Below are 15,799 nucleotides of genomic sequence, written 5' to 3'. Positions count from 1 at the left end.
GTGCAGGAAGGGGCTCAGGGCAGGGTGTTGGGGTGCAGGAAGGGTGCGGGAGGGGACTCAGGGCACGGGTGCGGGGTGCAGGAGGGTGTGTGGCAGAGGGTTGGGGTGCAGGAGGGGTTTGGGGTGCAGGCTCCGGCCCAGCACAGCTTACCTCGAGCGGCTCCGGGGAGGCAGTGGTGCACTGTGGGGCTAAGGCAAGCTCCCTGCCTGCCCTGGCCCCGTGCCGCTCCTGGAAGTGGCCAGCATGTCTGGCAGCGCTGCCCTTGCCTGTGGGTACCACCCCTCAAGCTCCCATTGGCTGCAGGTTCCTGTCCCCGGCCAATGGTAGCTGCGGGGGGCGGTGCCTGCAGGCGAGGGCAGCGCACGGAGCCCTCTGCCCCCACCCCCTCTGGGGCCGCAGGGACGTGGTGCCGGTTTCCCGTCCCCTGGTCTATATAATACTGAGTCCTGCCACGAGTGCAGGGGACGGGACTAGGGACCTCGTGAGGTCCCTTCTCATCCTACGATTCTATAATGGACCTTTCCATCAGGAGACACCTCCCGCCTTTCTGCAATGGCACATTCCATCCCACCTCCCCCCAGCTAGAATGGGCCATTCCACTGGGAGTCACCCCCACTTCCCCTCCCTCCGCTGCTAATGGATCATTCCACCTGGGCAGAAAAGCCCAACCCACCCACTTCCTGGCCAATCAGAAACTTCTATCCCCATCGCGCCTGCCTGGAGGCTCCTGATTGGCTGGGGCTGACATCACATTTCCCCCCCCCCCCATAGAAACCACCAGGCAACAGCAGGGTCATTAAGAGGCCTTTATTGACAATGCCGCACGTATGGGTCACCCTCTGTGACCTCCGACCTTTCACCCCTCACGCCGACCCCATGAGTGCCAAGGGGCTCTCGACCTTTAACCTCCCCTGCCTTGGCTGGCCCAGAATCCTTTGTGGGGCTGGCGTGAGTCTGGCGTAGGGGAGGGGCAATCCCAGAATCCTTTGCAGGCTTAGCATATGTCGTGCGGGTGGGGGGGGTGTGACATGGTCTAACAATCCCAGAATCCTTTGCAGGATCTGAGAGCTAGGGCCAAAGAGGGCGGGGGGGAGGGAAGAGGTCACGACCCTCAGCCCAGGGGTCATGTTGAGGTGAACTGAGGGGGGCTCAGCTCTGCCCCCCAGGACCCCCCTGTGAAACCAGCCTTCCCCCACCCTGCCCCCCCAGCCTGGGTGCTGCCCCCCAGGCCCCCTGCAGACATTGTTAGTGGCTTAGTTTCTAGGAGCGACGTGAACCATGGGAACCCGCTCCCTGCCCGGGGCCCCACGACAGCCCCCGGAGGGGGGGCGCTGGGGGCAGCTAGGGGAGGTCAGCGATGGCCCTCTTGGCGGGGGGTCCGGCCGGCTTCTCCTCTTTCTCCTTGGCTTTGTCTTCGTACATCAGGATCCTGCGGGGGGGACGGAGACGGGGTGATTGACAGCGGGGGGTGAACTTGGGGGATGGGGGGCGACCCAGGTGCTGCGGGTCGGGAGGGAGGGGCTCCGGCCGGGCCGGGGGGCGGAGGGGCCGGGGGTCGGGAGGGAGGGGCGCCGGCCGGGCCGGGGGGCGGAGGGGCCGGGGGTCGGGAGGGAGGGGCGCCGGCCGGGCCGGGGGGCGGAGGGGCCGGGGGGCGGGAGGGAGGGGCGCCGGCCGGGCCGGGGGGCGGAGGGGCCGGGGGTCGGGAGGGAGGGGTGCTCACAGTTTGAAGATGGCCGAGCGCTTGCCCAGCATCATGTGGACGAAGTCCCGGTACCCGATGGTCTCGCCCAGGCCGCCCGTCACCTCCGTGATCATTTTCTTCAGCTCCAGGTGGGTCTTGGCCGCCCCCAGCTTCTCCAGCATCCGCTTCAGAGCCATGATGTCTGGGGGGAGCAGAGGTCAGTGGGGCCAGCGGGGGCCCGCCCACGCTCGCACGCCCACGCTCGCACGCCCACGCTCGCACGCCCACGCTCGCACGCGGGAACTCACCGATGTCCCCGTTCCCATTGAGGTCGAACTCCATGTATTTCTCTGCAGGACGGACGGACGGACAAGAGGATTAGACAGAGGCCCCCAGCACCAGCCCCCAGGTATCAGCTGCCCCCCATCCCCAGGGGGCCTAGGACCCCTGGTCTCCCCCTCAGCCCTCAGGCGAGTTGGGCCCCACCCCAAATGAGCCCCCATCCGTCCCTCGGGTGTCGCTCACTCTTGAAGGCCTCCAGCTTCTCCGGCAGGTCTTCGTCTGTGCTGTATTTGGGGTCGTCCAGGAATTCCTGGGGGCAGAGAGAGGGGGCTGGGTTGGGGACAGGGGGGGCTGGGTTGGGGGCAGGGCTGGGGGCTGAGAGGGGGCTGGGTTGGGGACGGGGGGGCTGGGTTGGGGGCAGGGCTGGGGGCTGAGAGAGGGGGCTGGGTTGGGGGCGGGGCTGGGAGGGCAGCCCCGTGGTGGTGGGCAGTGGCCTGGGGGGGGTCAGAGGACCTCAGTGGGTGGTATCAGTGCCCTGCCCATGACATCACCACTTTCCGCGGGTGACCTCACACCCCTCTGACATCATAGCAGTCTGGGTGTGACATAACAGGAATCTGGGTGTGACATCAGACCCCGCTGACATCATCCCTGGCTTATGACCTCACAACCCTGACACCTCATAGTGACTGGCGTGTGATGTCACAAGAAGTCCTCACAGTCTGATGACATCACAGCCCTCCGTGTAGGACATTACAGGGTGCCGAGCGTGACATCATCGCGCACTGGGGGCGACATCATGACTTGGGGGGGCAACATCCCAGCCGCTGCCTGGCTCAGGACATGACATCACAGCCCACAGTGAGTGACCCCGGAGCCTCGGAACATCCCCGCCCCCCCGACATCACTGCCCTCCCCATGATGACATCACAAGCTGCCACGGCGTAGCTCCACCCCCTGGGTCCGGCAAGCAGGGGGTGATCCAGGGTCTGACACACATGGGCTGTGGGGGGGCTGTGGGGCCCATTCCCCTCCCCCATCCCTGGGGCCCCCCCACAGACCCCCGAGCGTCTACCTTATTGAGAGAGTCCAGAACCTTCTCCTGCTGGGCCTTCAGCTCCCCGAAGGCCTTGCCCCCTGGCGTGGGGGGAACAAAGGGTTAATGGTGCCCCTCACTCCCGACCCGCAGCCCCCTGGATCCGCCCGCTCTGCCGGTGCCCCTCACTCCCGACCCGCAGCCCCCTGGATCCGCCCGCTCTGCCGGTGCCCCTCACTCCCGACCCGCAGCCCCCTGGATCCGCCCGCTCTGCCGGTGCCCCTCACTCCCGACCTGCAGCCCCCTGGATCCGCCCGCTCTGCCGGTGCCCCTCACTCCCGACCCGCAGCCCCCTGGATCCGCCCGCTCTGCTGGTGCCCCTCACTCCCGACCCGCAGCCCCCCTTTCAGGCTCTGGGTTTCCTCTTTCTCAGGCCTGGCTTGTTTCCCCTTTCTGGGGTTACTCTGAGATAGTTTTGCTTTTGCTGCCTTTCCCCGCCCGGCAGGAGGAACTGACAGAACGATCCTGAGTCCGGGGGATGTGAGCGGAGAGAAACACCCCTCCCCCCACCTGCCCACGTATCTGGGGGACCCCGCAGTGCTCCCAGCCCCAGTGCAGAGAGGGAATGGGACCCAGGCGTCCGGGAGTGTGCTCATTCCCAGGGGACCCTGCGATGCTCCCATCCTGTAAAGAATGGGGAGGATAGTGAATGGGACCCAGGCGTCCGGGGAGGCGGGGAGCAGGAGAAGGGGACCCAGGAGTCCGAGGAGGTGGGGGGAGGGAGGACAGGAAGGGAAATGGGACCCAGGCGTCCGGGGAGTTTGGAGCAGGAGAAGGGGACCCAGGAGTCCGAGGAGGTGAAGGGAGGGAGGTCAGCATGGGAAATGGGACCCAGGCGTCCAGGGTGGAATGTGGGGGTGACCGGGATGGGATGGGGAACGGGACCCAGGCGTCCGGGGAGTTTGGAGCAGGAGACTGGGATGGTACCTTGTAGATTCTGCTGGAAGCTCATGGCTGCTCCGGTCTCTGCCTCCCACGCTGGACCCCGGAGTCCGGGCCGACGCCTCGAGACCACTTCCCCCTTCCGCAGCTGGGGCCTGGCCTTTATAAAGACTGGCCACTTCCCCTTCTACCGCCTCAAGGAACCGTTGACTCCGGGGGGTGTCACCGAGCTGGGGGGCCAGGGCGGCATGGGGGCAGCAGGGGGCGCTCTCCCCTGCCAGCCGGTGCCAGCCCAGAGACCCCAGTCTTGTCCCAGACATTTTGTTCTGTTTGGTGGTTCCCCAGCCCCCCCACCCCAGAGCCAGCTGCATCTGAGTGCCGGGCAAGGGGTCCCCGGGTAACCAGCCTCTGTTCCACCCCAGAGCGGGGCTGTGGCTCGGTGCTTAGCAAGGGATCCCCCTATAACCTGCCCCCTGGCGCCCCCCGCAGAGGGGCTGCGTCCCAGCGCCGGGCGAGGGGTCCCCACCCAGCCCGTCGCGGCTCCGTGGTGATGAAATGTTCAGCGAGACATTTCTACCTCCAGGGCGTCTGCGTTTATTGAAAGCTTAAAGCCCCCAGAGACCCTTTGCCGCGTCGGCGCTGTTTACAGGGGACCATTTGGGTCGCACGGCGGGAACTGGCCGTTCCCTTCCCCTGCTGAGCCATGGGGTGAGCACAGGACCGCCCCTCACCTGTGGGGAGAAAGAGAGTCGCAATAAGGATGAGAACCCAGGAGTCCGGGCTCTGAGACCCCCGGCTCTCACCCTAGACCCCACTCCCCTCCCAGAGCTGGGGAGAGAACCCAGGTGTCCAGGCCCCAACCCCGCTCATGGCTAGGCCCGTGGGGGTTGGGGGGTTACCGTGAGGCGGTGGGGCCGGGTGTCCAATAGGCCACGGGGAAGGCGTCTGTGTTTCCGTTCTCATCGCTGACCAGCACGACCAGCTGCGCTGGGCCACAGAGACTGGACGGATAAGCAGGGGCTGCGGGTCGGGAGTGAGGGGCACCGGCAGGGCTGGGGGCGGGGGGCAGGGCTGGGCTAGCAGGGGGCTGCGGGTCGGGAGTGAGGGGCACCGGCAGGGCTGGGGGCGGGGGGCAGGGCTGGGCTAGCAGGGGGCTGCGGGTTGGGAGTGAGGGGCACCGGCAGAGTGGTGGAGGGGAGCCCAGGGGGCTGTGGGTCGGGAGTGAGGGGCACCGGGCCCGTTACCCACCGATAGTCACACACGAGGCCCTGCCCGCGCTGTGCCCCCCCCATCCTCCTGCCTGCAGCCTGTACCCCCCCGAGTCTCCCACTGGATCCTGCAGCCTGGTGCCCCCCTGAGCCCCCCGAGTCCCCCCCGCAGCCTGTACCCCCTCCTGAAGCCCCCACCCGGTTCCTGCAGCCTTTACGCCTGGCCCCCCCAGCCCCCGCCCAGCTCCTTGAAGTGAAGAGCCCCCCGGAACCCCCCCAGCACCCCCCAAATCCCCCCAGCCCTGTACCCCAGTGCCCCCCGATCCCCCCAGCCCCCCACCCCCGGCGCCCCCTACCTTTGGCGATCTCCTCGCAGTGGAAGTGGGAGCTGCTGTCGTCCAGGTGGAAAATCTCCACCAACAATTCCCTGGATGGCCTCCCATCGGCTGCAAGAGACAAAGTCTGGAGGGGGGGGGTGCTGGGAGCCGGGACTCCTGGGTTCTGTCCCCAGCTCTGGGAGGGGACTGGGGTCGAGTGGGTCAGTGCAGGGCGTGCTGGGAGCCAGGGCTCCTGGGTTCTGTCCCCAGTGCTGGGGGGAGTGGGAGCTGGAAGCCAGGACGCCTCCACTTCCTCCTGGCAAAGCCCCCTGCCTCCTGCCAGGCACCCAGAAATCACGCCAAAAGGGGTAAACTGAGGCACGAGGCGCCCTGACTCGCCTCCCCCCACACCCAGCTCTAACCACTAGACACCACTCCCCTCCCAGAGCAGGAGAAAGAACCCAGGAGTCCTGGTGGGTCGGGGGGGATGGGACACAGGGCCTGGGGTTCGAGCCCGTTGCCCCTCCCTGACCCAAGCGTGTGATTTCTGACTTTTGCCCCGTTGAAATATTTTGATTTTTGAGGCTTCCTGGAGCAACTCGGTTCAAGTGGAACAAAGTCCTGGGGCCCAGAAATGAGTCTAATGTGGGGAGACCCCCCCCATCTCCCGGTGCCCCTCACTCCCGACCCGCAGCCCCCTGCCAGCCCAGCCCTGCCCCCCAGCCCTGCTGGTGCCCCTCACTCCCGACCCGCAGCCCCCTGCTAGCCCAGCCCTGCACCCCCAGCCCTGCCGGTGCCCCTCACTCCCGACCCGCAGCCCCCTGCTGGCTCAGCCCAGCCCTGCCCCCCAGCCCTGCCGGTGCCCCTCACTCCCGACCCGCAGCCCCTGCTAGCCCAGCCCTGCACCCCCAGCCCTGCTGGTACCCCTCATTGCCGACCCGCAGCCCCCTGCTAGCTCAGCCCAGCCCTGCCCCCCAGCCCTGCCAGTGCCCCTCACTCCTGACCAGCAGCCCCCTGCTAGCTCAGCCCAGCCCTGCCCCCCAGCCCTGCCGGTGCCCCTCACTCCTGACCAGCAGACCCCTGCCAGCCCAGCCCTGGGCCCCCCCAGCCCTGCCAGTGCCCCTCACTCCTGACCAGCAGCCCCCTGCTAGCTCAGCCCAGCCCTGCCCCCCAGCCCTGCCGGTGCCCCTCACTCCTGACCAGCAGCCCCCTGCTAGCTCAGCCCAGCCCTGCCCCCCAGCCCTGCTGGTGCCCCTCACTCCTGACCAGCAGACCCCTGCCAGCCCAGCCCTGGGCCCCCCCAGCTCTGCCGATGCCCCTCACTCCCGACCCGCAGCCCCTGGGTGCCGGCTGAGGCTGCAGACCTGGGCAGCTGGGAGCTGGGGGTTGGGGTTGCAGAGGAAATGCCTCGCGGCCGCCCGTGCTCAGCCCAGTGGGTTTGTACGTCAGCCTGGAGCCCACAGGGGCCCTGTCGGCCCCCGGCCCCGACCTGCAAGACAGCGAGAGGCCCCGCGTGCCCCCACCCCCCCAGCATCTCTGCGCCGGGCTGCTGACCCCGGCCCTGTCTGGTGCCAGACGCTCGATACCTCGGCGAGTGTGTGAACCACAGAGACAGCTCAGGTGCAGAGCCCGGGGGGCTGGGGGTCGGGAGTGAGGGGCACCGGCAGGGCTGGGCTAGCAGGGGCTGCGGGTCGGGAGTGAGGGGCACCGGCAGGGCTGGGCAGGAAAGGGGCTGTGGGTCGGGAGTGAGGGGCACTGGCAGGGCTGGGGGGCAGGGCTGGGCTGGGCAGGAAAGGGGCTGTGGGTCGGGAGTGAGGGGCACTGGCAGGGCCAGGGGCAGAGGGGCCTGGCGGGGGGCCGGGGAGGGAGGTTTCCGGCCCAGTGTAGGCGTCGCTGTCTGGGCCCCGCTCGCTCTGGTTTCTGTGACTCACGTCCGGTGGGGGCTGCCTGGATCCTGTCGCCCCGCGGGGTCGGGGTCTCACTCTGTGACCCCTGCAGCCACCCGGACCCATGGCTCTGCCCCGGCTTTGCCTTTGCCTGCTCAGCTGCTCCGGTAAGGTGGACCCTGCCCCTTCTGCCCCCCACCCCAGGGGTCCTGCAGCCGGGGATGGACCCAGGGGCACAATCGTCCCTTCCCGCAGATCGCCTCCCCCCGGAATGGGGTCCCACCTTGGCGTCCCCCTGGGTGCGGGGAAGTCCCCTGATCCCCTCCTGGGTTATCGCTTCATGCCCCCCCTTCCACATTCTGTCCATCCCTCCCCCGACCCCCCTCCACCCGGGGGGTCCAGCCGTGCCCCAGCCAACCGCCCCCGTAGCCCGTTTGAACCTGGACCCCAGGCCCGGCGGCATCATCCCGGCTATGTTCTCGCCACAGCTCCATCGGGAGGGAATTCGCCCTCCCTGGTCTGATGTGATCCCCCCCCGGGCGCTCTACCCCCCCTTGACACCCCAAGCGGGTCCCGAGGCGGCCGCCAGCCACGGCTGCACTGAAACGTGGATCCAGGCGGAAAGATACAAAAACCCTTCCATTTTTCTGGTTTTCATCTCAATTTTGGGGGGTTTTTTGCTCTCCCCAAATCAAATTTGACTTTTTCAAAGTCTGACACGCCGGGTGAGGTAAGAGCTGTTCCGGGACCGACTTCTCTTGGTGACCGGGAGACGCTGCCAAGCTCCTCGGAGCATTTGGGTGTTGACGTTTGGGTGGAAAACCCCCAGAATGTTTCCTCAAGACATCCAGGGAAAAGATGAACCAACCCACCCAACCAAGCAGTGAAAATCACCAAAAGCTGCTTACGTATTATCTCCTTTCCAACCAATCGTTCGCCCTTTCCAAAGCCCAGAAAACCCCAAATAATTCTGTAACAGGGTTTGATGAAAACCCAAGATTCCCCCCTCCCAGTTTTGAAACCCCCCGACAGTGTCCGCTGAAAAATGTCCCTGGAGAATACCTTTTTCTGAGCAACGTGTTTCATTTTGGAAACCAGATTTTTGGGGGGGGGGGGGATAAAAAGCAACAGAAGTTGACAAAAACCCCCAAATGATTCCCCTAAAATGTGCACGAGAAAGACGTACCAAGTCCAACGTTAACCCCTTGGGCCCGCGTTTGCAGAATCCTGGCTGCGTGATGGTCTGAATGGGGATTATTTGACTTAATCTTAATCTAATCTGGATTATTTAATCTTTATCTAATCCACGTTTTCTTGGCGTTTGAACGAGGACAGTCATTGAATGAGAAATGGAAACAACTTGCCAGAAACAAACAATTCTCCCCGGCAGAGAATTTCACGGCCGCAGAGAAATCACCATCTTTAGTCTCAAATTGCCAGGACACGGCTTTATTTTGACGATATTCAGTGTTTTCGGCTTCTGCAGTTCTACGGGGAAAGGTCAGTTTTTCTTTTAAAAAAACCCCAGTAAGTTCCTAGCATTTTGCATTGTGGAGAAACATTCAAAACCGTGAATTCCGACCCCGCAAAAGGTAGCCAAAGATTTTGTCTTTTTTTCTAAATCTTGGGAATTTTAGGCAAATCTCATGATTTTGGGGGGAGGTTAAATCCTGGCTGGGGTTGGCGCTGCTGCTCACTGGATTCCGTGGGACAAGTTGTGCTCTTACATTGAAGAGGATGCAGGCGCCGTGAGCAAGCGAATATACCTCCCACGGAGCTGGTTGATCACCCTGTTTTCTTAAGTGGCCAATTCCAGTGTCCAAGCACACGTCCGGCTCTGCCGTGAGTCATGAGACGGGCTTTGAAAAAAATCACGGTTGTGAAAAGTAATCCCGCTGGGAGTTGTCTTTCTTTGCCTCTTGATTATCAAGCCGCGAGGGTGGATAAAAAACTTCCGTCCAAAAGTTTTTCGGTGGGAAAAGGCTTTTCCGTTACATTAAATCCTCATCCCAGATTTGAGGGGTTTCAGCCAGGAACCCAACACGTGTTGCGAATGCTGCAAACCTGAAAGAGGCCCGCGCCAAAGCCTTTCTGTTCATGTCGAAGATTTTCCGTTGGGGAAAAAACAGGCCTTTCCCTTTCGCAATCGCGTTTGCTGGGTTTTCTCCACAACCCAAAGGGCTAGAAACCGGTTTTGGGGTTTTTTTGGTAAACATATTACATATCCACCCAACACCAAGAGCCAGGAGTTGAAGAAAAACACCAGATATTGGGATAAAATAGCCAGAATTGGCAACAACATCACTGGAATGTCTTGGGTGCTTCATCTGGAGAATACGTGTAAATGACGGAAGGGCCAAAGCCGGGAGTTAAACGTGGATTTATCCAAGGAAAGGCGACGACGGAGGGAGAAGATTTCTGATACTCGAGGACTCCTCCGTCCAGCAGACTGCAGCTGAATGAGCTCCACCAGACAAACTCAGACGGGGAACGCGGCTCAACTTTCGAACAGTTGAGGGGTAATTAACCGTCGGAGCAACTTACCTCCGGCCGTGGTGGATTGGGCAGCTCTCGGACCCTGCAGCTCAAGGTTGGGGATTGTCCTACAAGACTCGGATGTGGAGACCTTAGAGAGGGCAGCCACACAAGTGGTTGGAGGGTGGGAGAAACAGACCTGAGAGTGGGGAGACGTAAGAAGCTCCATCCGTTCAGCGCACCCGGCAGAAGATGGAGAAGGGACCTTCTCAGGGTGATGATACGCGGCCCCGAAGGGCTCTTTCTCCTACCGGAGAAGGGCAGCCCAAGGCCCAAAGGTGGAAATGAAGGCCAGACACAGTCCCATTAGAAATAAGGCTCCAGTGTTTAAGAGTGAGGGGGATGGACCATTGGAAAGACCCACCAAGGGAAGCGGTGGATTGTCCAACTCCAACCTGGAGGCCTTCCTGGAAGACACGTTGGCCAGAGACAATCCGGCGGTCGTTGGGTGCAGTCGGGTGCTGGGAGGAGACCAGGCACGATGGCTGAGTGTTGTCCACTGGCCGTGGGCAAGGGAGGCCTGGCCAAACCCTCGGCGCTCTCTCCCCAGCCCTGGGAGGGGAGTGTGGTCTAGTGGTTAAAGCGGGGGTGGGTTGGGAGCCAGGACTCCTGGGTTCTCTCCCCGGCTCTGGGAGGGCAGTGGGGTCTGGTAGTTAGAGCAGGGGTGGGTTGGGAGCCAGGACTCCTGGGTTCTCTCCCTGGCTCTGCGAGAGGAATGGGTCTGGGGGTTAGAGCAGGGGGGCTGGGAGCCAGGACTCCTGGGTTCTCTCCCCAGCTCTGGGACAGGAATGTGGTCTTCTGTCCTGCTGACCCTTGGCCTTTGATCCCTCAGGTTCCTGGGCACAGGGCCTGTGGGTCTCCCAGCCCAGCTCCGTGCAGGGCACCGAGGGTGGCTCCATCATCCTGCCCTGCGCCTACAACAGCACTCGGGAGCCCAGGCTGGGCAGCTACACCTGGGTGAAGGAGGTGGCGGGCGCCCGGCTGGAGCTGAGCAACGAGACCCAGGAGTTCAGGGGCCGGGTGAGCCGGGCCCAGGACCGGAGCTTCCTGCGGGAGAGGAGAGCCGACGTGGAGCTGCGGGACCTGAGACCCTATGACACCGGGACCTACCGCTGCCTGGTGAAGATCCCCACCGTGGGAGCGGGGGCAGGGAATGGGACATGGCTCCAGGTGCTGAAACTGGGTGAGTCCAGGGCAGGCCAGGACTCCTGGGTTCTCTCCCCAGCTCTGGGAGGGGAGTGGGGTCTGGTGGTTAGAGCAGGGGGGGCTGGGAGCCAGGACTCCTGGGTTCTCTCCAGGCTCTGGGTGGGGAGTGGGGTCTGGTGGCTAGATCGTGGGGGGGTGGTTCTGGATTGAAAAGGGGGAAAAGGGGCTGTTAGTGTTATTTGTGGGTCGTTCTTAGTGGCTGGTTTTGAGTGCGAGGCTGATGGTGGAGTCGGGGCAGAGCACAGGCCGTGGGGGCGCGTCGTGGACCGCAAAGGACGGAGGGAGGGGGAAAGATGCGAAGGCAGAAGCGCAGCCGGGGAGCGCGTGAAAGACGGGCCAGAAGGAGGGGCTGAGTAATGAACAAATGGAAGAACGAGTGAAAAAGTGAACGAGGGGATGAAAAGTGAGACCAAGGGAAGGGCGAGGGGATGAAGGGAGGGAGAAAGGAACGAATGGAGAGAAGAAAGGAGGGGTGCAGAGAGGCGCAGGGAAGCAGTCAGCGCCAGCTTCCCTGCCTTCTCCGGCCGCTTGGTCTCATTTCCTCTTTTCTTCTCTCCCCAACCGCCCGCCAGGCCCCCCCCCACCGGCCCCCCTAACGCTGAGCATGCTCAGCTTGGGCTTCAGCGCGGCGGTGGGGGTTGCTGGCGGAGTCGCTGCCCTGATTTTGATCTGCCACAAGAGGAGACGAGGTGAGTGGGACGAGTCCCCCCCCGGGTACCCCCTGGAACTGGGGCACCACTGAGCCCCCCAACCCACCAGCCTGGGCTCCCTCTTGCACTGAGCTGCTGTGACAAGCTGCAAAGCCTCCCAGCTGCCCTTTCACCAGCGTTTCCCAGAGGTTTCTCAATGAGCCGTTAGCCTTGACTGGCCTTTTCACAGTCGCACCCGAAAGGCTGCTTGTGGGTGTTCTCAGGCTTGCGACGTGTTTCAGTAACACACACACACCAGCAAACTTCCTAACGTCACACCCGACGGTCGCGCTCACAATCCAACGAGATCGGCCGGTCCAGCAGATCAAGACTGTTACAAGGACACCTCGCACGGCGCGCTTTGTACAACACGTATCCTAATTACACGACAGTGGTGAATAGTGAGGTGCCAGGGTGTCACAGGGAGATTGAGGAGGGGCTGCCCCCAACCGGAGACCCCCAACTCTCAGCCCCAGCCCTGACCCGAAACCCAAGCCTCAACCACAGACCCTACTGCTAACCCCCCGCACCAGAGACCCTGATCCTGACCCCACCCCAAACCAGAGACCCCAACCCTGACCCCAAACTCCATCCCTACCCCTAGCTGGAGACCTTGACTTTGACCCTGACCACTGACTAGGGACCTTATGAGCTACTGATGGATAATTGGCTCCTGGTTATTGATTATTTGCTATTATTAGTTACTGATTTGCTATTGACTACTTATTATTGATTATTGGTTACTGATTATGGGTTTCTGATTGGCAATTGGCTCCTGGTTATTGATTATTCACTATTAATTATTAGCTACTGATTGGCTATTGATTACTAGCTACTGATTGATAATTGGCTCCTGGTTATCAATTATTGGCTACTGATTATTGATTGCTGGCTACTGAATATTTATTATTATCTGCTGAGCACTGGCTACCGATTATCAAGTTTTGGCTCCTGGTTCCTGGCTAAAGATTCTTGATTCTTACTAGATTACTGGCTACCAGCAATTGACTAACGGCTACTGATTATTGTCTAAAGGTTATTGACGACTGGCTGATGGCTTCTGCTTATTGGCTTCTACCCATAGTTGTCTATTGGCCACTAATTATCAATTCCTCGCTACTGATCCCTGTTGTCTCCCTGTCGGCTGCCAATCACCACTCTCCTATTAATGACCACAGACTGCCGGCTGTGTTAGTGATTATTGATTACTGGCCGGCTACTGATTCTTGCTGAATGGCTACTGGCTAGCGTTGGCTGCGCTGGGTAGCTGCTGGTCACTGGTTGTTGGCGGCTGATTTATGCTGATGCCAAGAACTGATTATTGGCTCTTCCTGAGAGCTGATTAGGCCAACGAACTTTATAATTGGCTACTGATTGTTCTGATTGGCTACTGGCTGAGCTGTGATTCTGGGCTGCTGACTAGCGATTCATAGCTCCTGCTGGTTAATTAATTACATTAATGATGTCCCCCCCAGACCGGAGAGAAGTAGGACCCCAGACGGAAGCCCCAGTGCAGGTGAGATCCCACTGGGCCCCACAGAACGGGGTCCCTTCCCCCACGCCTGGTGCAGGGTCCTGCCCCATGGGGGGGGTTTGGGGCGAAGGTCCTAGAGAACGCAGCGAAGGGGGTGAGCAGCAGGGGGACCCCAAGGGCCGAGTCCAGAGTGAGACCCAGGGATGGATGGAAGGGCGGGGGGGATGGAGGGAGGCTGGAGGGATGTGGGGGGGGGGGTGGAGGGATGGATGGAGGGGTGTCTGCAGGGACAGGCAGCCCAGTATCCGGGGGGGGGGTGGATCTGTGAGTCGGAGGCTCCCCTGCCGGAGGTGCAGGGGTGGGGGACGACAAGCCTGGGCTAGGGGGTGGCTCGGGATGTGGGGACTGATCCCGGCTGGGGGTGCTGTCTGTGGAGGGTGGCAGGGCTGTGGGGGGCGGATCACCTGGGGGAAGAGCTGAGGGGACAATCCTGGCTGGGTATGGCTGTGGGGGGCTGACGGGTCTGTGTGTGGGGGCTGACAGGTCTCTGTGGGGGGGGCTGACGGGTCTGTGAGGGGGGGTTGAGGGGTCTGTAGTGGGGGGCTGACAGGTTTGGGTGGGGGGGGTCTGATGGGGCCAGGGGGGGCTGACAGGTCTGTATGGGGGGGTCTGACAGGTCTGGGGGCGCTGATGGGGCTGTGTGGGGGGCTGATGGGGCCGAGTGGGGGATCTGACGGGTCTGGGGGGGTCTGATGGGTCTGGGGTCTGGGTCTGGGGGGGGTTGAGGGGTCTGTGGGGGGTCTGATGGGTCTGGGGGGGTCTGATGGGTCTGTGAGGGGGGTTGAGGGGTCTGTGTGGGGGGTCTGACGGGTCCAGGGGGGGCTGATGGGTCCGGGAAGGGGGGCTGAGGGGGTCTGTGAGGTCTGACGGGTCTGTGGGGGGGCTGATGGGTCCGGGTGGGGCTGAGGGGGTCTGTGGGGGGTCTGACGGGTCCGGGGGGTTGAGGGGTCTGTGGGGGGATTGGACGGGTCTGTGGGGGGTGGAGGGGTCTGTGGGGGGTCTGACGGGTCCGGGGGGGTTGAGGGGTCTGTGGGGGGATTGGACGGGTCTGTGGGAGGTGGAGGGGTCTGTGGGGGGGTCTGACGGGTCTGGGGGGGTGGAGGGGTCTGTGGGGGGGTCTGACGGGTCTGGAGGGGGGGCTGACGGGTCCGTCTTGCCCTAGACCCCGGCCCCGGAGCTGAGCTACGCCGAGCTGAGGGTGAAGCTGGGTCGGCGCCCGGCGCCCACGGGCGAAATCGTCACATACGCCGCCATCGGGGGCAGCCTCCGGGGCTAGGGGGGCTGAGCCGGTGGGGACGGAGACCCACACCCCCCCCGACCCATACATACCCCCCGACACCCCCCGCCCCACACACGTACCCCCCGACACCCCATACCTGCCCCTCTCCACACACCCCTGCCCCACACATGCCCCCGGCCCACACACGTACCCCCCAACACCCCCCGCCCCACACACGTACCCCCCGACACCCCATACCTGCCCCCTCCACACACACCCACCCCACAAACGCCCCTGCCCCACACATACCCCCCTGTCCCCGCCCCACACATACCCCCTACACGTCCTCCACCCCACATGTGCATCCCCAGCTCCACACACGCACCCCACCCCACACACACACCCCATACCTGCCCCCCTCCACATGCCCCCAGCCCCACTCCCCACACATGTACCCCCCACACTTCCCCACACAGCACAGCCCGCAGGGGGCAGCAGGGACACCCCCCCCCAGTAGCGGGACACAGTCACACCCGGCAGGGACACCCCCCTAAAGCCGCCCCGCTGCCTTTCTCCATCCTCCCACCAGGGGGCTGCAGTTCCACCATCCGCCACCAGGGGGCGGCCTCGCCCTGCTGTATCACCCCCCTCGCAACCCCCCCCCCGACCCCCCCAGCACTCTTGGGCTCCCTGGTCTGTGCTCCCCCCTAAGGCTGCCTCCATCCCCCCTGGCCGGAGCCCCCCCATGTGTCCCCCCCCGCCGCCCCCACCCCACCGACTCCGGCCCTGTGATGCTGAGTCTGGGGTGGAGCCGCCCCGAGCTGGGACTGAACTGCTCCAGGAGCCGGGGCAGAGCTGGGAGGGAGCCGGTGCCCCTCACTCCCGACCCGCAGCCCCCTGCCAGCCCAGCCCTGCCCCCCCAGCCCTGCCGGTGCCCCTCACTCCCGACCCGCAGCCCCCTGCCAGCCCAGCCCTGCCCCCCCAGCCCTGCCGGTGCCCCTCACTCCCGACCCGCAGCCCCCTGCCAGCCCAGCCCTGGGCCCCCCCAGCCCTGCTGGTGCCCCTCACTCCCGACCCGCAGCCCCCTGCTAGCCCGGCCCTGCCCCCCCAGCCCTGCCGGTGCCCCTCACTGCCGACCCGCAGCCCCCTGCCGGGCCTGGCCCTGCCCCACTGCCTTGCCAGTGCCCCTCACTCCCGACCTGCAGCCCCCTGCCAGCCCAGCCCTGCCCCCCCAGTCCTGCCGGTGCCCCTCACTCCCGACCT

General features: G+C 63.7%; 2 protein-coding genes across 2 annotated transcripts; one reads left to right on the top strand and one right to left on the bottom strand.

Moving 5' to 3' along the window:
• Window positions 1-793: 793 nt before the first annotated feature.
• AIF1 (allograft inflammatory factor 1) lies at window positions 794-4,099 on the bottom strand. Its single transcript, XM_048817217.2, has 6 exons — window positions 3,988-4,099; window positions 3,040-3,101; window positions 2,208-2,274; window positions 1,991-2,032; window positions 1,722-1,884; window positions 794-1,430 (listed from the first exon to the last, which is right to left on the bottom strand). Exons 1-6 carry the CDS (start codon window positions 4,010-4,012, stop codon window positions 1,343-1,345), a joined length of 447 nt encoding a protein of 148 aa, XP_048673174.1. The 5' UTR covers window positions 4,013-4,099; the 3' UTR covers window positions 794-1,342.
• A 6,270-nt stretch (window positions 4,100-10,369) lies between these two features.
• LOC125621402 (natural cytotoxicity triggering receptor 3-like) lies at window positions 10,370-14,593 on the top strand. Its single transcript, XM_048818262.1, has 5 exons — window positions 10,370-10,397; window positions 10,721-11,071; window positions 11,667-11,783; window positions 13,259-13,299; window positions 14,480-14,593. The coding sequence occupies exons 1-5, from the start codon at window positions 10,370-10,372 to the stop codon at window positions 14,591-14,593; spliced, it is 651 nt and encodes a 216-aa protein (XP_048674219.1).
• The last annotated feature ends 1,206 nt before the right edge of the window (window positions 14,594-15,799 follow it).

The sequence above is a fragment of the Caretta caretta genome, chromosome 14, assembly GCF_965140235.1.
Source record: "Caretta caretta isolate rCarCar2 chromosome 14, rCarCar1.hap1, whole genome shotgun sequence".
Taxonomy (NCBI): Eukaryota; Metazoa; Chordata; order Testudines; family Cheloniidae; genus Caretta; species Caretta caretta.
Note: the sequence above shows the minus strand (reverse complement) of the source record. Positions and strands in the feature narration are given on the sequence as shown.

Coding starts and splice junctions, on each gene's coding strand:
- AIF1 (XM_048817217.2), bottom strand. CDS start 4,012: ATGAGCTTCCAGCAGAATCTACAAG. Junction 2,033..2,207: donor GAAGCTGGAGGCCTTCAAGA/GTGAGCGACACC, acceptor TCCGTCCTGCAG/AGAAATACATGGAGTTCGAC. Junction 1,431..1,721: donor CGCTCGGCCATCTTCAAACT/GTGAGCACCCCT, acceptor TCCCCCCCGCAG/GATCCTGATGTACGAAGACA.
- LOC125621402 (XM_048818262.1), top strand. CDS start 10,370: ATGGCTGAGTGTTGTCCACTGGCCGTGG. Junction 10,398..10,720: donor GTGTTGTCCACTGGCCGTGG/GCAAGGGAGGCC, acceptor TTGATCCCTCAG/GTTCCTGGGCACAGGGCCTG. Junction 13,300..14,479: donor AGACGGAAGCCCCAGTGCAG/GTGAGATCCCAC, acceptor GTCTTGCCCTAG/ACCCCGGCCCCGGAGCTGAG.